This window comes from Panthera uncia, chromosome A2, assembly GCF_023721935.1.
Source record: "Panthera uncia isolate 11264 chromosome A2, Puncia_PCG_1.0, whole genome shotgun sequence".
Taxonomy (NCBI): domain Eukaryota; kingdom Metazoa; phylum Chordata; class Mammalia; order Carnivora; family Felidae; genus Panthera; species Panthera uncia.
In genome coordinates this window covers 58038145-58065029 of record NC_064816.1, presented here as the reverse complement: position 1 = coordinate 58065029, position 26885 = coordinate 58038145, and the positions used below count along the sequence as shown (strand labels likewise).

The window sequence follows — 26885 nt, the reverse complement described above, 5'->3', positions numbered from 1 at the left end:
TTATCCAAAACGGGCTTTTCCATCAAGACAGGGTCATATACGAGTGATGGAAAACCCAATGATGGCTAACATAAGATGAAGTTATTTTCCCACATACACAAATCAGAGGTAAGCAGTCCAGAGCTGGCATAGCAGCCTGACAACAATCAGAGATTCCAGCTCCTCTCCTCTCATTATTCCCCCATTCTCAACTTATGGCTTCCATATCTTGGTGCAAAATAGCTGCTTGAGATCCAACCATCATTACATCATCCCAGGCAGTAGAAAGGAAGAAAGAAATAGTAGAGCGCCACTTTTTCCTTTAAGAACATTTTCTACAAGCTCACACAAAGCTCCAAGTTGATTCCATTGACCTTGGCCTGAACTCAGTCACAGGCCGTAGCTACAAGGGAAGCTGAGAAGTGTAGTCTTTTTCCGATGGCCTTGTACCAGCGAAATTTCAGGAGTCCTATTACTGAACAAGAAGGAGATAATAGATGTTGAGGAATTAGTAACAGTCTTTGCTGCAGATGATATTCTGAGTCTGGAGAGATTACCAAACTCTTACGAAGGTATGAAAACACTCAGTCTGGTGGAGGAAGATGTCAAAGCTGAAATCTGTGGGGCACCTGGGTGGCTCAGTCGGTTGAGTGTCCAACTTCGGCTCAGGTCATGCACGGTTCATGGGTTCAACCCCGCGTTGGGCTCTGTGCTGACAGCTCAGAGCCTGGAGCCTGCTTTGGATTCTGTGTCTCCCTCTCTCTCTGCCCCTCACCTGCTTGTGCTCTGTCTCTCTCTCTCAAAAATAAGTAAATGCTTAAAAAAAAAAAGTTGAAATCCCAGGACAATATAAGAAACACACTATGGCATTAGCAATTTTGTAATCAGCTTGTGGTTAAGGTATTCATATTCTTGCCTGTGTGTCTACAGATCTGTGCCAAAGCCCAGCCAATGAAAACCAGAAGTGCAAACCAGCTCTGATGGAGGAGGGGGGCCCTCAGCAGGCGTGCACCCCAGTTCCACAGCTCCAGCTGTCTGAGGGGTTCCGGAATGCTCCCAGGGCCTCTGTGGCACCCTGAGTCCTGAGGGCTAACACCAGCACCTGCTCTGTCTCTAGCCCCTCCTGCAGCCAAGCTTCTCAGCCTCTTTTTCCTCCTTCCTCGGTCCCAGGCTGCTGCACCTAGGCCTGGCACTCTTACCAAACCCCAGGGACTGCCCAGGGCCATCACACTCCTTTTGGGAACTTCTTCTCCTGGACAGGATTGCCCTGTCCAGTCTGTTAGGGTCACCCAGACTTCTGGGCTGGCTCCTTCTGCCCCTCCCCCACTTCTGCACTGGGGCCTTTACAAAAATGTCCCCCACCCAGTCCACACCACGTAGGCCCAGGACTTCCTCCTCTCAAATCACCTACCCCCAGTCCTGTGCTGGAGTTCAGCTCCAGCAGGGTCAGGGGTTCCAGAAGGATGAACAGCATTGGGGAAAATAACAAATGGACACAGACAACAACAGTGTGTTAGACTGGCCGCTTTATTGTGGCAAATGTGGCATTATATTTGTTAGCAGTTTCCTTGTAGCATGCGTCATCTACATCTATGCTTCTCGGCATTACCTAATCTAAAAACGTTCCTTTGTGTAATCACCCATTAAGAAACAATATAGTTATTTTCTTGTAAACGTTCCCTCCTACCCTTTTGCTTATTGATTAATTTCTTCATATTATTTTCATTATGTATCTACGTTTGTAACTGGTAGGTGGAGGTCTGAGAGAGGCCCACAGGAAGAGTCTGTAGAGGGGAGTGGAGGGGTAGGCCAGGGTTGGGGCCACGCCCTGTGGACAGCTGGTCACACAGGCCTGAGCACAGGGGCATGAATGAGGCTCTGTGGATTTGGGGGTGACTAATGGGGGAGGAGAAGGTCAGACGCACCCAGTGAGGGTGTGGAGAGAAGTAACCCTACCCCATCCAGGTTGATGTGGGGGTCAGATGTGATGCGGAGGTGGTCACTTGACCCTGTTCCCCCTTGAGATGTCACTTCCCGGAACGAGTGCTCTTGAGGGGGCAGGACTCCCAGTGCTAGTGCTGAGCTGGACATCAGGAGGTCCCGTCAACCTTGCTGCTGGGTCTGCAATTCTGCCAGCTTGGAGTCATCAGAAACGGGGGTGGGGATGGTGGTGTCTCAGAGTGTCTGGTGCCCCTGCCCACCCGACCCCTGCCCCACCCCTGCACCCCAGCGGGCTCGGCATCCCCACTTGGCAAAGTTGCAACTCCTCACGGCCGCTGGCTGCGGATGTACTGAACTCCCTTCTTATTTCCAAGTTCCTTATCATGCAAGTGGTGGGTGCTCATTGTAGAAAAATCAGAAAATACAAATAGGCAGATAGAGCAAAGTGAGTATGGTAGGTCTTACTGAATGTAACCCACTTCCCAGAGAGAACCAGTAACAGTTTGTTACATAACCATCCGGGCTTCTAGGAAGCACACAGCCTGGAGGTGTCCGTGATGGAGACAGGCTTCTTGGGTCACATCTGTGAAATAATGGAAAATACGCATATGGGTGTCTGCCCCCACTTCCTGATACAGAGCTCCCAAAGCCGTTGTAATTTCCTAAGTGACGAGAGCACTGGGCACATGTTTTGTCCCAATATTCGGTCTCTGATCCCATCCCAGACACAGAGTTCCTAAATCTCTTGGAATTTCCTGGGTGAAGGGAATGTCTTTTGTTCTAAGAGGAGAGTGTGGTTGGCTTCAGGGGGGTGGTCACCAGAAAGATTCAGCCATGATTAGGAGCCTAGAGCATTCCGCCTCACTCCCATCCTCCAGGGAAGGGAGAGGGGCTGGTGGTTTGGTCAATGATGGACCCTGCCCCCGAGAGGAGACCCCCATAAAATCCCTGAAGTACAGGGTTCAGAGACCTTGCCATGGCACACTCCATCTCCCTGGGGCAGGAATCACCTGTGCCCCGCACCCTTCTGGATCTTGTCCTGTGTGACTCTTCATCTAGCCGCTCATTCCTATCCCTTAATATCCTCTGTAAAAAGCACTCTAGGAGGCAAACTGTTTTCCTGAGTCCTGTGAGCCGCTCTAACACATGATTGAATCAAGGAGGGCTTCCAGGGAACCCCGATTTGCAGCCAGTCAGTCAAAGGCACAGAAGCACCGGGACTGCAGGTTGGCAGAAGTGGAGCAGTGGCCGAGCCCTTGACCCACAGGATCTGCGCCAACTGCAGTCGGTGTCAGAACCGAACTGGACCTCAGGACAGCAGCTGGTGTCAGAGAACTGCTCAGTGTGGGTTCAGAAGTTGTGCGACAGTAAAGGAGACACAGGAGTGTTTTTCCAACACAACATCTCAACACTGCCATTCACTAGCTGTGCAAATGCAGGCAAGTTACTTGGCCTCTCTGTGTCTCTATTTCCTCCATAGCAAGATGGGAACATGAAGGTCATCCACTCGCAGGAATGTCCTGGGCGTCGACGAGCTGACATGTGTAAAGAGCTTAGGATGTGGGCGCCTCCGTGTCTCAGTCGTTTGGACGTCTGATTCTTCATCTCAGCTCAGGTCATGATCTCATGATTTGTGAGATCAAGCCCCATGTTGGGCTCTGTGCAGACAGTGTGGATTGGGATTCTCTCTCTCTCTCTCTCTCTCCCCCTGTCTCTCTGCCCTTCCCCTGCTCATGTGCTCTCTCTCAAAATAAACTTAAAAAAAAAAAAGAGCTTAAGACAGTGCCTGGAAGAGACTGTATGTGCATATGCTTAAAAAACATTTTATTATTAAAATTTCAAACATATGCACCAGTGGAGAGTCGATGAGCTGAACTTCCTTCCATCACTGGCATCTAAGTTATCAGTTCATGGCGCCGTCTTGTTTCACAGTGTCCCACGCTTTCCTCTACCCCAGCATCATTTGAAGCAAATCCCAGACATCACGTGATTTCAGCAGGAAACATTTTATTGTGCATTTCTAAATGAAAGGGCTCCCTCTGCCTCTCTCTGTTCAATATCACCGGGGTCACTGTTGACCACAATTCTGTTAGCACTCAGAGCTAGGATCAGTCAGCGCGCACTTCCCCAGCTGCTTCCCGCATTCTGCTGTCTATGCTGGTTTATTTGAACTGGGATCCCGATAAGGCCCACATGCTGTGATTGATTGAACACGTCAGCTCTCACTGAGTCTGCACATCACCTGATGCAGAAGGGCGCTTCATCGCTGATGTGTACAAACCAGGAAACAGGCTGGTAAAGCCGCCCAAATACCTGGCAACAAAGCCAAGCACGAGCTTGAAGTGGGTGGAAGACAGAGGACAGCTGGGGGAGGTGAGGGTAGGCCTAGCCCCACTCCCCACGGGAGCTGCTGGGTCAGGCCTGCAGCAAACTGTGACACCCCCGATTCTCGCCTCAGGTGAACTTGCTCAACACCTGGCCTTCTCTCCGTGCCCTGGGGACAGGCTCCCCCCTCCACTGTGGAGGCCCCTCCCCGCCGCCGCACCCCCTAGCCGCTAGACAATCCGGCCAGACTGGCCAGCCCAGGGCTCTCCTTGAAGCCAGTACTCTGGAAACCCCCATCTTCATATCTTTGTTTTACTGCAATGATAACAATAGTAAATGGGAAAATATCTAAATAAAGGACATTGGTTCTGTTAACCTCAGTGATACACACTGACAGTTATTGGGGCGCCTGGGTGGCTCAGTCGGTTGGGAATCCGACTTCGGCTCAGGTCATGATCTTGAGGTGGGTGGGTTTGAGCCCCATGTCAGGCTCTGTGCTGACAGCTCAGAGCCTGGAGCCTGCTCCGGATTCTGTGTCTGCCTTTCTCCCTGCCCCTCTCCAGCTCACGGTCTGTTATCTCTGTCTCTCAAAAATAAATAAATGTTAAAAACAACAACAACAACAACAAAAACCCCACTGATAGTTATTTCTTTTACCAGGAACAGAGGGGTTTACTCAGGAGTAAAGGAGGATTACAACCCGGGACAAACAGGTTGTGGCTAAACCGGGGCAAGTGGGGGGAACAGGGGAGAAAAGGAGAAAGTTGGGAGGGGCTGTTCCAAGGAACAGTGTGTGGAGGAGACTTCCAGTGGCCAGTGTGGTGGCTTCTTGCTGACGGAGCTGCTGGCAGGAGGTGGGGGCAGTGTCCACTGCAGGGGTAGTGGGAGCACGACCACGTGCAAGGTCACATCCAGGTAAGGTCAAGGTCAGCTCTTCCTGGCGGTCTGCAGTCGACCTCAGGCCGCGAGCTCCCCCTGCCTGAACCTCCCCCCACCCCGCACCCCAGCGAGGTTTCCCGTTACTGACTTTCAGTCACATCCATTCAAGAATGTAATAACGTCATATTCTGTCCTAATATAAATGGAATAGTCTGTAGTGGGAAGAGATGATTTGTTAACTTATGATGGAGTTTGGGTCAGCAAACACCCCTCTTCTCATAAGCCTTGGGACCCCCTAGCTCCCCACTGTTGGCAACCAAGTGGAGCCAGGACTGGTTGGCCAGCTGAACCCAAAGAACTTCACTTAAGGACATGCCTCTTCTCTGTCATTCTTAGGCCACGTTCCCGTGGTGAGGGGAGTCAGGGGCTGTCCTCCTCCCTCTGGCCGTGTCTTTCTGCTCCAGATCCTGACCTTCCAGTCTCCCCACCTCTTTCTTATACCAAGCGTGTCTAGGTCCCCCCCACCCCCAAATTCACATGTTGGAACCCTGGTTTTAGGAGGTGGGCCTTGAGAGGTAATTAGGTCATGAGGGTACAGCCTCCTGGATGGGATCAGGGCCCTTGTGAAAGAGCTGCCGTGTGTGACCCCTTCCACCCTGTGAGACCACAGCAAGAAGTCCGCAACCCTCCGCAGCCTCCCGAACCGTGAGAAGTAAGTATCTGTTGTTTATAAGCCTCCAGTGCGTGGATTCACTATAGTTGTCCAAACGGGCTAAGATGCCATCTAATCAGCAACCCACCTCCTCCTGAAAAGGCAGTATGGTTCCTCAAAAATAAAGTGTCTTTATTATACAAACTTCCAGGCCCTTGGGAAGCCACAGCACCTAACACTAGCACATCTATTCCTATCAGAAACCAAATCCCGTAGCTCTGATAGATCTCTGCAGCTCAGCAAGGTTGATCACGGAGCCCCAGCAGCAGAGTCCAGAGCTGACCTAGGTCAGAGCTGTGGACTCAGGCAGCAGGGTAAATGGTGGCCATCCCCCCTCCACCACCCCCCCCATTCACATCCACCTGGAACCTCAGAATGTGACCTTATTTGGAATAAGGGTCTTTGCAGATGTAATTAAGATAAGACATTTCGAGACAAGGTCATCCTGAGTTAGGGTGGGCTTTAAGTTCAATGACTGGGGCCTTTTTAAGAAAAGAGGAGAGGACTGTTGGGGTGGTGGGGAGTGGAGGGGGGGAGGGCAGGCAGCCACTGGAGGGACCAGCCACGGGCCCAGACCTGCCCAGACCCTCTCTGTGAGGCAGGAAGCACCCTCCCCTAGAGCCTGCAGGGGAAGCACGGCCGTGGACCTCAGAACTCTGGCCTCCGGAGCTGGGAGAGAAGAAATTTCTGGTGTTTGAAGCCACTCAGTTTGTTGTGGTTTATTACAGCAGTGCCAGGATGGAAAAACACAGGGTGCTATGAACTGAATTGTCTCCCTCGCCTCCCTCAAATTTCTATGTGGCAATCCAAACCGTCAACGTAGTATCTCCAATATTTGGAGATAACAGGGCTTTTAGGAGGTAATAATGTCAAATGGGGTCATGAGGGTAGGGTCCTGTTTTGATGGGATTAGTGGCAAAGGGCGAGGCAGAGAACTCTCTCTTACCGTCTCTCCATAGCACACGAAGAGGCCACATGAGCCAAGAGAGGATGCCTCAGGACGGAGTCTACCTGCCTGCACTTTGACTTGGACTTCGGGTCTCCAGACTGTGAGGAGTAAGTTGCTGTTATTCAAGCCTCCAGTGTGGTGTTCCATTGTGTCAGCCTGAGCTGACTGCCACACGAGGTACCCCAAGCCCACGGTGGTGTGGAGGGAGCGAAGGAAGGCCCCTGGCTAGCACTAGCGGCTGGAGTGTCAGCAGCCTGACCACATGCTCTCTGGAATGCTGCTGGCAGGCAGCCCCCAAAACACAGGAACCCGAAGGAGGGGTGGCCCCCTGAGCCAGGGCAGAGTCCTGGCCCCAGAGGCCAAGGACAGGTGCAAATAGCACCAAGGTGAACTTTTGAAAAGGTCCACAGGGAGGTTTGGAAGATCCTCCCAGGGACCTCTCTGAGCTGGAGGTGGAAACCGGAAATAGCTAGATGAGATTCATCTTAGAAAAATGCAAGCTCACATATCTGGGCAAAACTAATCCACATCACAGCATGAGATAGCCGCAGTATAGAGCGGGTGGGAGCATCGGTCCCCAGGGCAGCTGCAAGGGCCCAGGCAAGAGGTCATCTGTCCAGCCTGACTTTTTGAGGGGTGGTCTCAGCATGGGGAAAGTCCCTGAGGCTAGGGACTTAGGGGTCTGGCAACCCCAAGGCACGTTTATTGGAAGTAGAGGGCTGAAGCTTCCATTTCCCAGCCGGCCAGATGGCGACCTGATGGTCCACAGTGTTGCGGAGAGGAGCACCCCACCCAGCAGTGTTGTGGCCTCGCCCACTGGTGCCCAACCTCCACTCAGTGGGCACAGAGGGTTCCCCTCCCTGATCCTCCCTGGGTGTGGGAAGGCCATGTTCCTCCGTTTTGCAAGTTGCCCCGTGTTTTAAGCATTCAGGTGTGATGGGTCATTAGAAGTTAGAGACACAGGACACAAGAGGAAAGGAAATCGTTCTAGGGGAGATATGGCTGCTCCCTGAGGAGAGGCAGGGCCCGCATGTGGGGAACGAGGCTCTGACCCCTTACACAGGTCCTGGGAGCTACTCCTTCCCTGCTGGCCAGAGAAACGGGCACAGGGAAATGAGAGAGGGGCCAAAGCCCAGGCCTCCTGGCTGAGGAGTAAGCATCCTGTGGCCCAGGAGGGCAGGTGGAGGCAGAAGAGGCCTCTCTCAGCCCTGTGCCTAATGCCCTTGACAGGAGGCCCCAGGGAGAGGAGATCAAGGAGAGGGGCAGGAACAGGTTACACCTGGTCTGTCCCACCTGTTAGTCTGAGCATAGGCTAAACCTGCTTCAACAAAAAGATTCCAACATGTGGCCCTGAAAATAAGAGAGGAGCAGCTCCCTACTGTCAGGATGTCAGCTGTCCCAGCCTGATCTAGACAATCAAAAGAATCCCTATGTTGGAAAAGGCATTGCTGGGTGTGATTTTTGTTTTCATTTTGTTGGATATGGTTGCCAAATAGGCTTCCAAGAAGTCCTTTCTACAAAGTGCCAGTCCCCTCACATCTGACAAGTGCCCAGGTCAGGCAATCCGGTGGGAGTTTACTGAGTAGTGTTTCTTCTGTGGCATTCCTCCCAGTGTTCCTGCCGATTTTTCCATTAGATCACTGTCTTTTTCTTATTTATCTGTGGATAGTTTCACAATTACAGGAATTAGACAATTTCAAAATACATCGCAAATATTTTCCCCGGGGTTTGCCTTTTGATTATAATTTTTAACACATTTAAAATGCGAATGTGGTCAAGCTTATCACTCTTTTTCTTCCGTGTCTCCAGGTTTATCGTGACAGACTATGAAAACATTCGTGGACTTTTCAAGACGTTTTTCTGGTTTCTTTTTTAGGTTTGGATGTTTGATCCATCTGGATTGCATTTCGGTGTTAAGGACGGAGGGAGCCAACTTCTATTTTTCCGAATGGCCGGTCAGTGGTACCAACGCCGCTGGACTGGAAAACCTTCCCGGGTTTGAAGCCCTCCACCCTCACCTTCCACCCGGCTCCTCGTCGCCAGGTGCAGGAGGACCCCCGCCTGGCCCTGCCCACTGCGGTCGCCGGCTCCGCCCACCCCCGTCGACCCCCGCGGGTCCCGCCCCTAGCTCCGCTTCCACATTCCATGGCTCCGCCCCAAGCCAGTTTCTGCCCTTTATAGCCCCGCCCCCACATCACTGGACCCGCCCCACGCCCCGCCTCCGAGCTCTCCAGCCCCGCCCCACCCAGCCCTGGCCTTCCCTCTCCCCGGCCCCGCCCCTAGCCCCGCCCCCTCCGCGCTTCTCGGCCCCGCCCCAACGCCGGCGCTCTTCCGGGTCGTCCCCGGGCGGCTCTAGGCGCTCCTCGAGTCATTTAAGTAAAAGGCGTGTCCTCTGGTGCTAATGGCATGGAGGAGGGGCGTCGCGCGCGCGGAACTCGTTGGGAGCCTGGGGGCCTACACAGCGCTTCTAGGGGCCTAAGTTGCCTGCGGCTGGACCGGCTCGCACGAGACCGCTAGGTGCCGCTTCCCCTTCCAGCCAGCCTCCGCCGCCTTCCTTACGACTTCCGCGTGCCTTCTTTCCGGCGCCCGCCCGCGGCCAGAGCCAGGATGCTTCCGAAGCGGCGGCGAGCGTGGGTCGGGTCCCCTGGCGGTCCTGTCCCCTCCACGGCGCGCTTCCCCGGCATTGCCATCTACCTGGCCGAGCCGCGCATGGGTCGCAGCCGCCGGGCCTTCCTCACGCGCCTGGCCCTCTCCAAGGGCTTCCGGGTCCTGGATGCCTACAGGTGCGCGGTCGTGGACGAGCTTGTGGCCCAGAGCAGCACCTGCCCGAGGGCTCCTGCCCGGGGCGCCTTCGGGGACGCTGACCCGGGTATTCCTCGGGGGCCCAGCTTCTGGAGGCTCCTGCTTTGGGATGCCTGGGGGATGGCACCTGCCCGGGGCGCCTTAGTGGGGGGCGTCGCAGGAGGAGCGCGGGGAGGGTGTGGCGCTTACAGCGGACAGTGTCGCCTGTGTGGGTATTGCCATACTGTCGCGCCCAGAGGACACTGCTGCGTGGTGTGAGGGCCTAAGCACAAATTGCTAGTGCTCAGAACTTTGCACGTGACCAGTCACTTTCACAAAAGGTGTTTCTTTACAGCTGAGGATATTGAGATCTAAAACGACTCACCTGGCAGCTGACCCCCCAGGGCAGAGGGGCACCTGAGGTTTTTGGATTCCAAGTTAACCCTGGAACTTCATGCTCACGTGGCTTTTCTCTCAATATCCTCTTCTGTGAAAGGGTGCTGTAGTTAGGGCCAGGAGTGTTCTGTAGGACAAGAAGAGAACGTCTACTAGAGAGAGGCCTTGTAAAGAGCCATAGGGGTGCGTGGGGTTAAGGGTATCAGTGGCTAACAGCCTTCTGCTCTACGTGAGTTCATCTTGCCCCCTTAGCCAAAGTGACGTCACTCCTCGGGGCTGAGAAAGTGACTTGAGGGAGGTCCAAGAGCAGCGATAATGACAGGCTGAGATTAAAGAACTGCGGTTCCCATAGGTTTGAAGTGGAAAGATCCAGTCCTCCTGCAGCTTTTTTTTTTTTAAGTGAATTAACCATTTTCAGTGGTTAGACCCACTCTGGAGGCGTGTTTAATGTACTGGATGCTAAGACCTTTTGCTTATTAGCTTGTCTAATCTTTGTAACAACCCTACCCAGTGGATATGTTGTTATCTTCTTTAAAGAGGAGGAAATCAGGGCAGGGAAAAGGGATGTGCTCAGGGGCATGCAGCATGTATGTGGCAGAGCTGGGGTTCAAACCCCAGCAGTCTGGGTCCCAAGCACTTAGATGGAGACCCACTGGTCCTGCCCACTAGAGAAGAACTTTCTCAGGGGTCAGAGGAGAGGCAGACAGACGAGTGGACACGACCCTGGACTGGGCTTACAGTCACAGGTGGAGCAGACAGGCACGGCTCTGTGGGGTCCTGGAGCGCCAGAGGGGTTCACGTGCCAGAAGAGGTTCTCTGAGGACGTGACATTTGAGGAATGAGTGGGTGCACACCAGGCAGAGGGGAGAGGGGCAAAGGCCAGGAGGTGTAGAGCGAAGCAGGAAGGACCTCTGGGCATCACCCCCTCCCCTCTCTCTGCCCAGCTCTGAGGTGACACATGTGGTGATGGAACAGACCTCAGCGGAGGAGGCCAGCACCTGGAAGGAGCACAGGGCGGTGGCAGGCTCTCCGCAGGGCCGCACCAGCCCAGTGCTGCTGGACATAAGCTGGTTCACGGAAAGCATGGCAGCTGGGGAGCCCGTGCCTGTGGAGCCCTGGCACTGCCTGGAGGTGAGCTGGGGGGAGGGCCGCAGGGGCAGGCCTCGCCCGGCGGGTCAGGTGAAGTGTCATCACCGGCTGCCATTAGACGAAATGGGCAGGAGGGCTCAGCGCAGGCCACCGGGGACCCTGGGAGGCCAGGCCATCCTGGCTTCTGCTGTCACCTGGCATAAGCTCTTGGGATACACCTGTTTTTAGCATATTCAGGCCTTTCTTGCTCAAGTAGTGAGATGGTACCTCCTCGTGAGACAGCGGGACGCCGTCCTCAGGTGCTGTGTGTCTGTGGCTTCTGTCTGCCTTGGTGCTTCCTGGTGAGCAGAGCTGGGGTGAGGGGATGGACTCAGAGCCAGGCTCTCCATGTTTGAGCCCCACGTCCCTGTCTATGAGGTGGAGTGACCAGCACTCTGAGCCACGTGACAGAGAGGGCTGGGGAAGTGGAGCACAGGCTGCATGTGCAACGACAGGAAATGTCCTCCGTCCTCCACGGGAGCTGCTACTCTGGCCTGAGGAGCCCTCCTCGGCCTGCTCTGCAGGGCAGGGCTGCTCTACGCCTTCTGTCCTGGGAGCCGGCCCCGCAAGCCCCGCAGCCTCCAAGTGGCCTCTGTATTGCCCATCTGCAGGTGGCCGTGCCCGGGAAAGGGCTGCCAGGCTCAGTATGGATGCCACAGTATGCCTGCCAGCGCCCCACACCCCTCACACACCACAACAGCAGCCTCACGGTGAGCCCCGGGCTCCCAGCCTCCCTGGGATGGGCCCAGGCCTGTTCCTGTGAGCACTGCCACTCTGCCCTGCCCCAGCCTGGGGACGGATGGTGGAAGGGAGGGTGGGGTGGGGTACCCTTCCCCTCACCCAGGCCCCCTCCTCGCAGGAGCCTCTGGAGATGCTGGCGGAGGCGGCTGGCTTTGAGGGCAGTGAAGGCCGCTTCCTCTCCTTCTACAGAGCAGCCTCGGTGCTCAAGGCCCTTCCGAGCCGGGTCACAGCCGTGAGCCAGCTGCAGGGGCTGCCCCACTTTGGAGAACATTCCTGCAGGGTCATCCAGGTAGGTGTTCACCACCCTTAGCAGGGTGGTTGAGGAGAGGAGGGAGCGCAGACAGTTGGTGGTTAAGTCCAGCCATGGAGATTTCCAGGCTGAGGCAGGTCACCCTCTGCTCAGATTCCTCATCTGTAAATTGGGGCCACATGATGTGGCTGAGAGGGACCGGACAGGACTGGTAGCTGGCACTGTTGGCATTGGCCCAGCTGTCCAGGACGGTAGAAGAGAACCCATGACTATAAGCACCACTTCTTAAAACACAAAGTATTTGGGGCACCTGGGGGGCTCAGTTGGTTAAGTGTCCGACTTTGGCTCAGGTCATGATCTCATGGTTCGTGGGCTCAACGAACTCTGTGCTGACAGCCCAGAGCCTGGAGCCTGCTTCAAATTCTGTGTCTCCCTCTCTCTCTGCCCCTCCCCTGCTAACATGTTTTCTCCCTCTCTCTCTCAAAAATAAACATTAAAAAAAATTTAAAACAACAACAACAAAGTAAGGACCCAAAATGTTAAAATGTCTTTTTGTACACTTATCACTGAGAGAATATATTGTGACAAAAAGACTTTTGAATTCAGTTAAACTTTTAAAGGAAGTCTCATTGAATGCACCGCCTGTGTTTTGAAAAGCAGTGTTTGGGGCGCCTGGGTGGCTAAGTTGGTTGAGCGTCTGACTCTTGGTTTCAGCTCAGGTCATGACCTCATGGTTTGTGGGTTTGAGCCCTGCGGACAGTGCAGAGCCTGTTGGGGACCCTCTCTCTCTGACCCTCTCCTGCTCACACTGTCTCTCAAAATAAGTAAATAAACTTTAAAAAAAAAGAGAGAGAAAAGTGATGGTTTCCCTGTCCTGGGACTTGTAACTCATTTGAGAGCTGGCCTGTCCCTGGGCCGAGGGGCTTTGAGGCCAGGAGATTTGGTGGCTTCCTGGGCACAGTCTCTCCTCCAAGTCCCCCTGCATCCTGACTGGATGAAACTGCCCTGTGGAGTGTTGGGGTTCCGCCTGCTGCCTGGGCCCCAGCTCTTGTCTCCAGTCAGGCTGACTGTTCTGCTTTGTTCCCCAGGAAGTGCTGGCACGGGGAGTATGTGAGGAGGTGGAGAGAATCCGATGCTCAGAGAGGTACCAGACCATGAAGGTACGTGTGGGGCAGACCCTGGTGGGCACATGGAACCCGTGGCCCTCCCTCAGGTGACAGCACAGCTCCAGCCACGGACGGGAGGCCAGCAGGGGCACCCAGGGGTCAGAGAAGGTCTCACTGAGGAAGTGGCAGCTAAGTTGACACCTGATACGCACGAGGCAGCCAAACAGAGTGGGGCCTGGAGAAGCTTGTTTTTAGCACAGGGAATTTTCTAGATCACTCAGTACCATCTGCTCTGATTGGACCATCCGTGGGGTGTTCTCAAGCATGTTGTATGCTCTGGCATCTTAAACAGAGCAAACTGGACAAAATGTAACCACCTCCTGGGTGTCGCAGGGCCACTCACCCTTGCACGGTCTCCTCGTGTCCACAGTGCATCTTCCGCTATTCCCATCTGACCTGCTGACACCTGTCGCATCAGCACCCTGTTGGGGGAGTGGGTCACGATGCTCCGGGAAGTGGCCCAGAATGTTGTGAGGGGCAGTGGGGGCTTCAGAGAGGGACCAGAGCCACATGTGACACACGGAAGGCCCCAGGTAGGCAGAGGACGGGAGTGTATGGGCCACATGGGAGTTAGTGGATGAGCACTGATGGAAGGCAGGGCCCTCACCTCTCCCTGGGCACCCAGAGGTCACCCAGGCCAGCAGAGAGGTGGGTTAACGATTAGAAGTTTGTAGTCATAAAGCAATAGGTTAGGTTGTTCTGAGCATTTTTTTTCTGGCAGGACCCAGCTGGTGCTCTTGGTTCAGGGGATCAAGGGAAGAGTGGGCAGCATAGCCCAAGAAGGGCAGGGCTGCAGCCGTCCTGCAGGAAGCAGGGCCTAAGGATCCACTTGCTGCCGGGTACTTCCCCTATTCTGCATGCTGGCTGCTCTGCTGGTTGAGACCTGGCCTCAGAAGGTTCCCTTTCCATGGGTTACAGACTCCACCACTGCCCAGGCCGGACCTTCTGTTTCAGTTCCAGAAATCCCCAGGGAGGGGATTGGCTGGCACAGGGCAGGTGCCCACCTCTGACTGACAAGCTGTGGTTGGGGAGGAAAGAGGTGATGGGCTGGGGCTGGGGTCCGGGCCGCCCTGTGTGGGAGCCCCGTGTGGCAGGCAGTCCCTGGCAGGAGGTGGGCTCCCATGTCTGTCTTCCAGCCCCAGGCTTGCATTTCCTCCAGCTCCTGCTACAATGACCCTCTGGTTGTTAACTGCCTGTTGTTTTGGTGTTTGCTGAGGAGCAGAACGAGGGGAGGCTCCGATTGCTCTTAGGTGGGAGCGGCCACTGGATGGGAGCTGTGAGCTGTCTGTGTGGGATGCTGGAATCACAGGCTGGAGCTGCGGGTTCTAGGGAGACCGAGGCCCTCTGGGGGAGGTACACACGGGGTCTCTTTGTGCTGTGCACCGTGAGGCTGGGCTGCATAGCTGGGCTCGGGGATTGGATCCTGTCTGTACTGTCACTGTGTGGCCTCGGGCAGCTTGCTCACACTTGAGAACTGTGAGTAGGGACGGCACCTGCCAGGCCACGGGGTGGGGCTCAGTGAGGCCCTAGTGAGACACTGTGGCGGTGCTGGCCTGGGACAGCACCCCCTTCACAGACTGCTGCTGCTGTCTGCATCTTCTGAAAGGGCTCTGCTCCTGACCATGCTGCGCTCATGCCCCAAACAGCTTTTCACCGGGATCTTCGGGGTTGGGGTAAAGACTGCTGACCGGTGGTACCGAGAAGGGCTGCGGACCCTCGACAGCCTCCAAGAGCAGCCCCAGAGGCTGACCCAGCAGCAGAAAGCAGGTGAGCCCTGTGAGAAAGGACAGGACCCTGGGCTCCCACACCATGGCACCCTCAGCATGGACACAGGGCATGTGCGGATGACTGCCTGGATGGCAGGGAATGGGGTCAGTGCAAAGGGCCATGGTGGCAGGCAGGCCTCTCTGGTGGCCTCCCTGGGTCTCCACCCAGTGGAGTCTGGATCCACTGCAGCCCTTTTGCAGTGAACAGTGATGGTCACAGTAGCTGCTGTGACATTGAGGCCTCCTAGTGGAACTCAGATCTGGACCAGGCCCCTTACTACTTCTTACTGCTTCTCCTTTTTTTTTTTTTTTTTAATTTAAATCCAAGTTAGTTAATATATAGTGTAATAATGATTTCAGGAATAGAATGTAGTGATTAATCACTTACTTATAACACCCAGTGCTCTTCCCTATAGGCACCCTCTCCTTAATGACCATCCCCTTCTAGCCCATCTACCACCTCCCCTCCAGCAACTCTCAGTTTGTTCTCTGTATTTAAAAGTCTCTTACTATTTGTCTCCTTCTCTGTTTTTATCTTACTTTCCCTTCCCTTCTCCTATGTTCATCTGTTGTGTTTCTCAAATTCAACCTATGAGTGAAATTGTGATATTTGTCTTTTTCTGACTTATTTCACTTAGCAAAATACACTCTAGTTCCATCCATGTTGTTGTAAATGGTAAGATCTCATTCTTTTTGATAGCTGAGTAATACTCCATCGTATATATAAATCACATCTTCTTTATCCATTCATCCATTGTTGGACATTCAGGCTCTTTCCATACTTTGGCTATTAAAAGTGCTGCTATAGGGGCGCCTGGGTGGCGCAGTCGGTTAAGCGTCCGACTTCAGCCAGGTCACGATCTCGCGGTCTGTGAGTTCGAGCCCTGCGTCAGGCTCTGGGCTGATGGCTCGGAGCCTGGAGCCTGTTTCCGATTCTGTGTCTCCCTCTCTCTCTGCCCCTCCCCCGTTCATGCTCTGTCTCTCTCTGTCCCAAAAATAAAAACAAAACAAAAAAACAAAAAAAAAAACAAAAAACAAATAAAAGTGCTGCTATAAACATTGGGGTGTGTGTGTCCCTTCAAAACAGCATTTTTGTATCCTTTGAATAAATTCCCAGTAGTGCACTTGCTGGGTTGTAGAGTAGTTCTATTTTTAATTATTTGAGGAACCTCCAAACTGTTTTCCAGAGTGGCTGCACCAGTTTGCATTCCCACCAACAATGCAAAAGAAATCCTCTTTCTCTGCATCTTCACCAACATCTGTTGTTGCCTGAGTTGTTAATGTTAGCCATTCTGACAGGTGTGAGGTGGTATCTCATTGTGGTTTTGATTTGTATTTCCTTGATGATGAGTGATGTTGAGCATCTTTTCGTGTGTCGGCCATCTGGATGTCTTCTTTGGAAAAGTGTCTATTCATGTCTTTTGGCCATTTCTTCACTGGATTATTTGTTTTTTGGGTGTTGAATTTGATAAGTTCTTTATAGATTTTTGGATCCTAATCCTTTATCTGATATGTCATTTGCAAATATCTTCTCATATTCAATTGATTGCCTTTTAGTTTTGCTGACTGTTTCCTTCGCTGTGCAGAAGGCTTTTATCTTGATGAGGTCCCAATAGTTCATTTTTGCTTTTGTTTCCCTTGCCTCCGGAGACGTGTTGAATAAGAAGTTGCTGCAGCCGAGGTTAAAGAGGTTGCTGCCTGTTTTCTCCTGTAGGAATTTAATGGTTTCCTTTCTCACATTTATTCACCCATTTTGAGTTTATTTTTGTGTATGATGTAAGAAAGTGGTACAGCTTCATTCTTCTGCATGTTGCTGTCCCGTCTTCCCAACACCTTTTGCTGAAGAGACTGTTTTTCCATTGGGTATTCTTTCCTGCTTCATTGAAGATGAGTTGACCATAGAGAATGTCCATTTCTGGGTTCTCTATTCTGTTCCATTGATCTGAGTGTCTGTTTTTGTGGCAGTACCATACTGTCTTAATGACTACAGCTTTGTAATACAGCTCCGAGTCCGAGATTGTGATGCCTCCAGCTTTGGTTTTCTTTTTCAAAATTACTTTGGCTATTCAGGGTCTTTCTGGTTACATACAAATTTTAGGAATGTTTGTTCTAGCTGTGTGAAGAATGCTGGTGTTATTTTGATGGGGATTGCAGACCCCTTACTTCTGATTCCAGGAAAAGGAGGCTGTGTCTGTGCCCTGTGCACACCTTGCTAGCATGGGGCCCTGGCCCACTAGGTGATGGCATGGGGACTTGTGTGGCAGGAGAGGCTCAGTATAGGGCTTGCATGGGAGGTGGCACCATGTGGTGGAATGAACATGAACTTGAGAGTTTGTCAGGCTTGGGTTTGAGTCCTGTCTCTGCAGCTTACTAGGTAGGTGACCATGGCCCTGAGACTTAACTTCTCTGAGCCTTGGTGACATTCTCCACAAATCATGGGGCTCTGTGAGCTCCTCTTTGTGAGGCCAGTGGGGAGTAGGTGTTAATCAGTGTCTCTGTCCTCTCCATGTGGCCCGGGATGGGGGCCCCATTCGAATTGTTCCGCAGCCCAGCACCCACCACTTCTTTGAACATCTTCCCTCGGGCTGGGGGTCGTGGGAGGGTTGCCTGGTCGGTCCACAGGAGGTGAGACCCATGGAGTCACGTGTCCAGTGGAACATTAAGTGATATCATCATTGACTGCACTCAGTCCCCTCTCCCCATGGTGCCGGAGAGATGGAACCGCCAGTAGCACTTAGCCCGGCCACATGCTGTTACTCCCCACTTAGACTTCTCATTGTGTAGAAAGGCCAGTGACACTCCCATGGCGGGGGGGTGCGGGGAGATAGGACTACAGTGAGGGGTTCCTGAGTGGCAGAGCCACCTTCTTCACGTGTTTATCGCTTTCTGGGCCATTTTATGGATGGGAAAACCAAGGCATTCAAAGAGGTAGACTGCGTCGTGAGTGCACTTACATCAGCCTCCTGATGGGATGGAGAAAGTTCTGCAAGACGCTCCCATTGGGGAGAACTGGGCAGGGGGCTCAGGGGCTTCTGTCATTTCTTCCAACTACATGTGAATCTGCAGTTTCCTCTGAATAAAAGTTTACTATTTAAAAGGGAGGAGGGGACAGTGGAGAGCAAGACAGTGGGGTTGAGAAGGTCAGGAGAGCCGCACTGCCCACAGGACTCCGGCACTACCAGGACCTGAGTGTGCCACTCCAGCGACCCCAAGTGGAGGCCCTGCAGCGGGTGGTGGAGGCAGCCGTGGGGCACATCCTTCCCGGGGCCACCGTCACGCTGGCCGGCGGCTTTCGGAGGTAAGGGGGTCTGACCTGCCCCTCCCACCCCAGTGAAGGCGCCTGAGGAGGGGGCCACAGAGGTGGGCCTTCCCGCACTAGTGGGACCGGGGACAACAGGAGGCCCACATATCCTGTGTTGGCCCGAACTCAGAGCAGGCCCCCTCAGGGGCAAGTTGCAGGGCCACGACGTGGATTTCCTCCTCACCCATCCCCAGGAGGGCCGGGAGGCAGGGCTGCTGTCCAGAGTGATGCACAGCCTGCAGAGTCAGGTGAGGAGCTGCCTGCTGCCTACCCTGGGGGCTCTGCCGGGACCCGGGCCCCCTCCCCCCCACACCCCCGCCCGGCACCGCGAACCCCCGCCACACCTGCTCCTCCCCCAGGGCCTTGTCCTGTACCACCAGCACCACCACGGCCACTGTGCAGATGCCGCCTGCCCGCCCCGGCAGAACCACGCCATGGACGGCTTTGAGAGGACCTTCTGTATCTTCTGCCTGCCTTCACCCCCAGGGGCTGCTGTGGGGGGCGCCCGGAGGGCCGTGCGGGTGGACCTGGTGGTGGTCCCTGCCAGCCAGTTCCCCTACGCCCTGCTGGGCTGGACAGGCTCGAAGGTAGGGGGCTTGCTACTGGGGCTGGGCGGGGCCTCCCGTCAGGGGCCCCCATACAGCCTCGCTTTCTGCAGCATTTCCAGCGGGAGCTGCGCCGCTTCAGCCGGAAGGAGAGAGGGCTGTGGCTGAACAGCCATGGGCTGTTTGACCCCCAGCAGGTGTGTTGCTGGGAGGGAACGGCCTGGCCCCGCCCCTGGCCCCGCCCCCCTCCCCACCCCCACTGGCACTAAGGCTCCGGCTCCTGTTGCAGAAGAAACATTTCCATGCGGCTTCGGAGGAAGACATCTTCAGACACCTGGGCCTGGAGTACCTTACCCCAGAGCAGAGAAATGCCTGACCCAGCCGCTGGCCCAGTCTGCTCTCTGGAGAGGCAGGCCCTGTGGATGACCTCGGCCGCTGGAGGTCTCCAGGGCAAAGATGCACTGTGGCCCCAAGTCCTCACCCCACACCCAGGCCCGGATATAATGAAATGAGCACACGTAACAAACCAAGCTCTGTTTTTTTTGTACTGCTGGCTGCCCAGGGGGCGTGGTGCTGATTCTGTGCAGAGGCCCATCCTGCTGGGTGTTGGTCGGGGGCAGGGCTGTGTGACCCTGGGTCAGTGAGGACCTGAAGGCACCTTCTCTGTGGGCTGGTTGTGGAACTTGAGGTGGCGGATGGCAAGTGCTTTGTGTGGTGGGGGTGGGGGGGTTGTCCACCTGCTGTGTGGCCAGCCACTGGGGAGGACAGGGCCCAGAGGTAGGAGCTGGGGGCAGGGGGAGAATTTCCAGGGCCCGTCCACCACCTTCCAGCCAGGCTTCCTGTCTCTGCCTCTGCTCTTCTAAGGTCTGTTCTCAGAAGGCCTTTGTCAGCAGGTCCTGTCGCACCCCTCGTTGCTCCAGGCGCACACTCGTGCTCAGCGATTCCAGAGCCTCACAGTGGCCCCCAGAGCCCTGGCCACCCCTGACCACTGGCCTCGTCTGCTCTCCCACTGCTTTGAGCCAGGTGCCTTCCTGCCCCGGTGCCCATGTGAACTGCCCCAGACACCCGCGAGGCCAGGGCAGGTCTCAGCCTTTCCTGGAGGGGCCTTGGCCATGCAGTGTTCTCTGCTCCTCAAATCCCCAGGCCTGTGCCTTTGCCACAGGACCTTCCACTAGAAGTCCTCTCCTGACTCAGGTCTCTGTCAGTTGAGGACTTTCCTGACCACTCGCTGCGTTAAAAAATATTTTTTTAAATAACATGCAGACAAATTGATTCTTTTTGGTGTCCCTGTGTACACCCATTCCCCTCCACCTTGCGAGCCCTGGAAATAAAACAGCCAGTTATTGTGCCAGCAAAACAGGTTTGTTTACTTGGGAATGACTGAGGGACAGTAACCTAGGACAAGTAACCTGATAAAACCAAAAGATGGGAACAGGAGGAGGAACAGGAGGAACAGCCTTCCCTTTGGGAAGGGCTGTCATGTATGAAAGTCCGATGGAAATTCGGAGTTCGGGGTGGTGGTTTCTCACGGGCTGGGCTGGTGCCAGGACAAGGACCCTCCTCCTGTGGGCAGTAGGACAGGCTTCCCTGCCTTCCCTTCCTCTGTGCTGTCAGCACAGAGCCTGACCCAGGGCTCAAACTCACAACCCAGGGATCATGACCTCAGCCAAAATCAAGAGTCGGACAGGGGCGCCTGGGTGGCTCAGTTGGTTAAGCATCCAACTCAGTTTCGGCTCAGGTCATGATCTCATGGTTTGTGAGTTCGAGCCCTGCATCGGGCTCTGTGCTGAAGGTGCCGAGCCTGCTTAGGATTCTCTCCTTCCCTCTCTGTGCTCCTCTCCCACTCTGTCTGTCTCAAAAATTCTCCCTCTCTCTGCTCCTCTCCCACTCTGTCTCTCTCTCAAAAAAAAAAAAAAAAGGTCGGACACAACTGAACCACCTAGGCACCCCTAATTTTCATTTTAAGTAAGCTCCGTGCCCAGTGTGGGGCTTGAACTCACAACCCTGAGATCAAGAGTTGCACACTTGGGGCGCCTGGGTGGCTCAGTCGGTTAAGTGTCCAACTTTGGTTCAGGTCATGATCTTGTGGTTTGTGGTTTTGAGCCCCGCGTTGGGCTCTGTGCTAACAGTTCAGAGCCTGGAGCCTACTTTGGGTTCTGTGTCTCCTCTCCCATGCTCATGCTCTGTCTCTTAAATAATAAATAAAACGTTAAAAAAAAAAAAAAAAAGAGTTGCATGCTCTACTGTCTGAGCCAGCAGGGAACCCTTATCTTTTGTCTTTTCGATAATAGCCATTCTAACAAGTGTGAGATGATACCTCCTTGTTTTGATTTGCATTTCCCTGATGATTGGTGAGTTAGAGCATCTTTCCATGTGTCTGTTGGCCATTTGTGTGTCTTCTCTGGGAAAATGTCTATTTGGTTCTTCTGTCCATTTTTTATTAAAATTTTTTTTTAACGTTTATTCATTTTTTGAGAGAGACAGAGTGTGAGTGGGGGAGGGGCAGAGAGAGAGAGGGAGACACAGAATCCAAAGCAGGCTCCAGGCTCTGAGCTGTCAGCACAGAGCCCATCTCGGGGCTCAAACTCCTGGACCGTGAAATCATGACCTGAGCCGAAGTCGGACACTTCGGCACCCAGGTGCCTCTGTCCATTTTTTAATCAAATTGTTTGGCTTTTGCCATTGAATATATGAGTTCTTTATATAACTTCTATATTAACCCCTTGTCAGATACAGGATTTGCAAATATTTCCTCCCATTCCATAGGTTGGTTGCCTTTCCATTTTGTTGGTTGCTTCCTTTGCTGTGCAGAAGAATTTCAGTGTGATGTCCCACTTACTTATTTTTGCTTTTGTTACATTTTGATTTGACATCCAAAAAATCATTGCTAAGATATCCTTCCCTGAAGTCAGAACCGAGGTTTGCTGCCAGATACACGTGATGGTAGCACCTTACAACTTCTAGGCCCTTGACTATGATATCCTTGGCATTTCCCAGGCCCACGCTGATCAGGCCCCAAGTTCAGGTCCAAAATAGTGATATAGAACGCTCCTGAACTCACTTTCTTCTCTGGATACACCAAATCTGCAACAAAGAAGCAATTTCCTCTAAAAAGAAATCCAGAAACTAGCTGAACAATTCCTACCTACTGGACAAACTGAGAATATCCACATCAAGATGGGTCACCAGTGTCTCCCTGGAAGGAGCTCATGCACATACCTGGTGCATCCAGAGGACATACCCCTTGATCACCTGGTTCTGGTGGCCGGTGGGGTTTGCATTTGCAGGGCCCCACAGACCTGTTCAAAGAAACCATTCTTAACCAGCTATCCTTCCAGGGTTCAGCACAGAGTATGCAGACCGAAATCCTATCTCCCAGGCCTTCCACAAAAGAGGCCTGTTTGTCTACGAAAGCTGCAGCCTGGGGGTCAGGCTTCTAATTTAGCACACATCTATGGCTGAGCCTCCCCTCTGGGACACTGACAGGCCTTGGCACACTTTCAACCACTGGAACGATTATGAACAAAGAAGGTGCTCGGGCAATCATGAAAGTTTGAGAGAATCGAGAGCTTGGGCTGGGCTGAAGGATAAGGTCCATAAGGTCCATCCCCTTCATGAGACCCCCCCCCCCATCAAACCTTGGAGAGGTTGCTGTTTTGTCTAATACACAGAAATCAACACAGAGTCAAGGAAAAGGAACAGAGGAATATGTTCCGAACCAAAGAACAAGATAAAACTCCAGAAATAGACCTTCATGATATGGAGATTAGTGACTTAGCTGATAAAAAGTTCAAAATAATGGTCATAAAGATGCCCACTGAGCTCAGGAGAATAATGCATGGACAAATGAGAATTTCAACAAAGACATGAAAATTATAAGAAAATACCCAACAAACCACAGAGCTGAAGAATACAGTAATGGAACTGAGATTCAACAGAGGGGTTCGGCAACAGACTATATAAAGCTGACTCAGATGAATCACTGGATTCTACTCCTGAAACCAATATTGCATTGTATGTTAACTATCTAGAATTTAAATTAAAAAAAAAAAATTAAAGCTGACTTGGGCGTGCCTGGGTGGTTCAATCAGTTGAGCATCTGACTCTTGATTTCAGCTCAGGGTTGTGTGATTGAACCCCATGTTGGGTTCTGCACTGAGTGTGGAGACTGCTTAGGATTCTCTCTCTCCCTCTGTCCCCTCCTCATCTTGTGCACTCTCTCACTCAAGAAAAAAACAAAAAGTTTACTTGAAGACAGTACAGTGGGATTCATCCAATTAGAGGAGCTAAAAGAAAGAAGTGAAAAAGAAGATAGCTTAAGGGGCTTATGGGACACTACTCAAGTAGGCCAAAATGTACATTATGGGGTCCCAGAAGGAGGAGAGAGAAAGAAGGCTTATTGGAGAAATCATGGCTGAAAACTTCACTAACCTGGGAAAGAACTAACTATCCCGATCCAGGAAGCCCAGAGAGTTCCCAATAAGATGAATTCAAGGAAACCCACACCAAGACACATTTTAATTAAGCTGTCACAATTTAAAGACAATGAGAGAATATTAAAAGCAGTAAGAGAAAAACAACTGGTTACATAGAAGGGAACCCCCACCTCCCATAAGACCATCAGATTTCTCAGCAGAAACTTTTCAGGCCATAAGGGAATGTCATGGTATTTTCAAAGTGCTGAAAGAAACAAAACAAAACAACCCAAAAAAAGCCCTTCTGGTCAAGAATACCATACCTGGCAAAATCATCCTTCAGAATTGAAGGAGAGATCAAGAATTTTCCAGAAAAGCTTGAAGGAGTTCATCACCATTAGATCAACCTTACAAGAAATATTAAAGGGACTTCAAGCTGAAACAGAAGATGTTAATAACAGGAAAGCATATGGAAGTATAATTATCACTGGTAAAGGTTAATACCTAGTTAAGTTCAGAATACTCTGATATTGTAATGGTGATGAGTAAATCACTTACCAATCTATAATTCACTTAAAGGTTAAAAGACAAAGGTATTTATAGTAATTTGTCAATGGATATAACATGTAAGGAGATGTAAATTGTGATATCAAAACCAAAATGGGGGGGGGGGTAAAAATACAGAACTTTAGTATGTGTTCAAAGCTAAGGTATTATCAACCTAAAATAGACTGTTAAAACTATGTAACCCTCATGGTAACCACAAAGTCAAACTCTCTAGTAGATACACAAAAGATTAATCTAAGCATATCACTGCAGCAAATTATCAAATCACAGAGTGAAAGAGGAAGAAAGGAATGAAGGAATTACAAACCAACCAGAAACAATGAACAAAATAGCCATAGTAAGACTGTATCTATAAGTAATTATTTAACAAAAATTTTTAACGTTTATTTTTGAGAGAGACAGAGTGTGAACGGAGGAGGGGCAGAGAGAGAGGGAGACAGAATCTGAAGCAGGCTCCAGGCTCCCAGGTGTAAGCACAGAGCCCAATGCAGGGTTTGAACTCACAGACTGTGAGATCATGACCTGTGCCGAAGCTGGACGCCCAACTGACTGAGCCACCCAGGCACCCCAATATAAGTAATTAAATGTAAATGGACTAAATTCTCCAATGAAAAGATATAGAGCAGCTGAATGGATTATAAAAAAGACCAACTATAAGCTGCCTTTAAGTTTTAAGGAAGCAGACTGAAACTGAAGAGATGGAAAAAGATATTTCATGCAAACGAAAACCAAACGAAAACAGGGGTATATTAGACAAAATAGACTTTAGACCAAAGACAGTAAGAAGAGACAAAGAAGGTCATAATATAATGATAAAGGGGTCAATCCAACAAGAGGATAAAATAAAAATTTAAAATTATTGTTGTACCCAACATAGGAGCACCTAAATATATAAAGCAAACAGTAACAGACCTGATGAGAGAAATAGACAGGAATACAGTAACAGCAAACTTCAAGACTCCGTTTTCAGTAATGGACAGAAAATAAGAAGACTTAACTATGCATTAGACCAGATAGACCTGACAGACATCTACACAATAGTTCATCCAGCAGCAGAATACACATGGGACATTCTCCAGGTTACAGAATATCCACAAAACAGGCCTTAATAAATTCAAGAAGATTGAAGTCCTATCAAACATCTTTTCTGATCATAATGATATGAAACTAGAAATCAATTACAAGAAGAAACTTGGAAAGTTCACAACATGTAGAGATTAAACAACACACTTCTAAACAATCAGTTGTCAAAAAAGAAAAACACAAAATATATCTTGAAACAAATAAAATGGAAATACAACATACCAAAACCTATCAGATGCAGTAAAAGCAGTTTAAAAAAAAATTTTTTTTAACATTTATTTATTTTTGAGACAGGGAGAGACAGAACATGAACAGAGGAGGGTCAGAGAGAGAGGGAGACACAGAATCTGAAACAGGCTCCAGGCTCTGAGCTGTCAGCACAGAGCCCGACACGGGGCTTGAACTCAGGGACTATGGGATCATGACCTGAGCCGAAGTTGGATGCTCAACCAACTGAGCCACCCAGGCACCCCTGTAAAAGCAGTTTTAAGAGGGAAGCTTATAGCAGTAAACGCCTACATTAAGAAAAAGCTCAAATAAACGACCTATCTTTACACCTCAAGGAACTAGAAAAAAAGCCCCAAATTAGTAGAAGGACAGGAATAAAAAGATCAGAGTAGAAATAGAGTCTAAAGAGAATAGAAAAGATCAACAAAACTAAGAGATTTTTTAAAAAAAAGATAAAATAGACAAATTAGCTACTTTTACTAATAAAAAAAAGAGGACTCAAAATTATAAATGAAAGAAATGACGTTACAACTAATACCATGCAAATACAAAGGATCACAAAGGATGACTAACACCAGCAAACTGGGTCAGCTAGAAGAAATGAGTAAATTCTTAGAAACATACAACCTACCAAGACTGAGTCATGAAGAAACAGAAAATCTGGACAGACCAATTACTAATAAACAGATTGGTAATCAAAAACCTCCTAACAAGGATTTCAGGACCAGACCGTCCTGGTGCTTCTACCAAACAGTTAAAGAAAAATTAACACCAATTCTTCTCCAACTATCCCAAAAACTACAACAGGAAGGAACAATTTCAAACTTATTTTATAAGGTCAGCTTTACCCTGATGCTAAAACCAGACAAAGACACTCTAAGGAAAGAAAAATTACACTTAACTATCCTTGATGACATGGATGTGAAAATCCTCAACAAAATATTAGCAAACTGAATTTAACAATGCATTAAAAGGGTCATACACCAGAGTCAAGTGGGAGTTAACCCAGGGATGCAAGGATAACTCAGCACCCACAAATTAGCCAGTGTGATCCACCACATGAATACAATGAAGGACAAAAATTATGATCATCTCAATAAATGAAGGAAAAGGATTTGACAAAACTTAACATTGATTTAGGATTTAAAAAACCCTCAACAAAATGCATATAGAGGGAACATATCTCAGTACAGTGAAGGCCATATATGATAAGCTCACAGCTAATTACTCCTAACAGAGAAAAGCTTTTCCTGTTAAGATCAGGAATAAGACAAGAATACCCACTCTCACCACTTTTGTTCAATGTAGTACTAGAGGTCATAGCCACAGCAATCAGGCAAGAAAAAGAAATGAAAGGCATCCAATTGGTAAAAGAAGAAGTAAAACTTCCTCTATTTGGAGATGATATGATCTTATATATGGAAAACATTAAAGGGATGACAAAAAACCCCTCCAAACTGTTAGAACTAATAAATGGATTCAGTAAAGTTGCAGGAGGCAAAATCAATACACAGAGATCAGTTGTATTTCTATGCACTAACAATCAACTATCAGAGAAATTAACAATCCCATGTGTAATTGCATCAAAAAATAATAAACGACCTAGGAGTAAATCTAACCGAGGAAGTGAGAGATCTGTACACTAAAAGATACTGATGAAAGAAATTGAAGACACACAAATGGAAGGATATTCCATGCTCATGGGCTGGAAGAATTAATATTGTTAAAATATC

The 26885-nt window shown here is 50.9% G+C and overlaps 1 protein-coding gene across 1 annotated transcript; it reads left to right on the top strand.

Annotated features, from left to right (window-relative positions):
- Positions 1-9110: 9110 nt before the first annotated feature.
- POLM (DNA polymerase mu) lies at positions 9111-25157 on the top strand. Its single transcript, XM_049641158.1, has 11 exons — positions 9111-9568; positions 10907-11093; positions 11702-11800; positions 11950-12120; positions 13170-13241; positions 14894-15014; positions 18179-18311; positions 18460-18562; positions 18674-18901; positions 18973-19056; positions 19149-25157. The coding sequence occupies exons 1-11, from the start codon at positions 9393-9395 to the stop codon at positions 19233-19235; spliced, it is 1461 nt and encodes a 486-aa protein (XP_049497115.1). The 5' UTR covers positions 9111-9392; the 3' UTR covers positions 19236-25157.
- The last annotated feature ends 1728 nt before the right edge of the window (positions 25158-26885 follow it).

Coding starts and splice junctions, on each gene's coding strand:
- POLM (XM_049641158.1), top strand. CDS start 9,393: ATGCTTCCGAAGCGGCGGCGAGCGTGGGTCGGGTCCCCTGGCGGTCCT. Junction 11,801..11,949: donor ACCACAACAGCAGCCTCACG/GTGAGCCCCGGG, acceptor CCCTCCTCGCAG/GAGCCTCTGGAGATGCTGGC. Junction 18,902..18,972: donor TGGGCTGGACAGGCTCGAAG/GTAGGGGGCTTG, acceptor CGCTTTCTGCAG/CATTTCCAGCGGGAGCTGCG.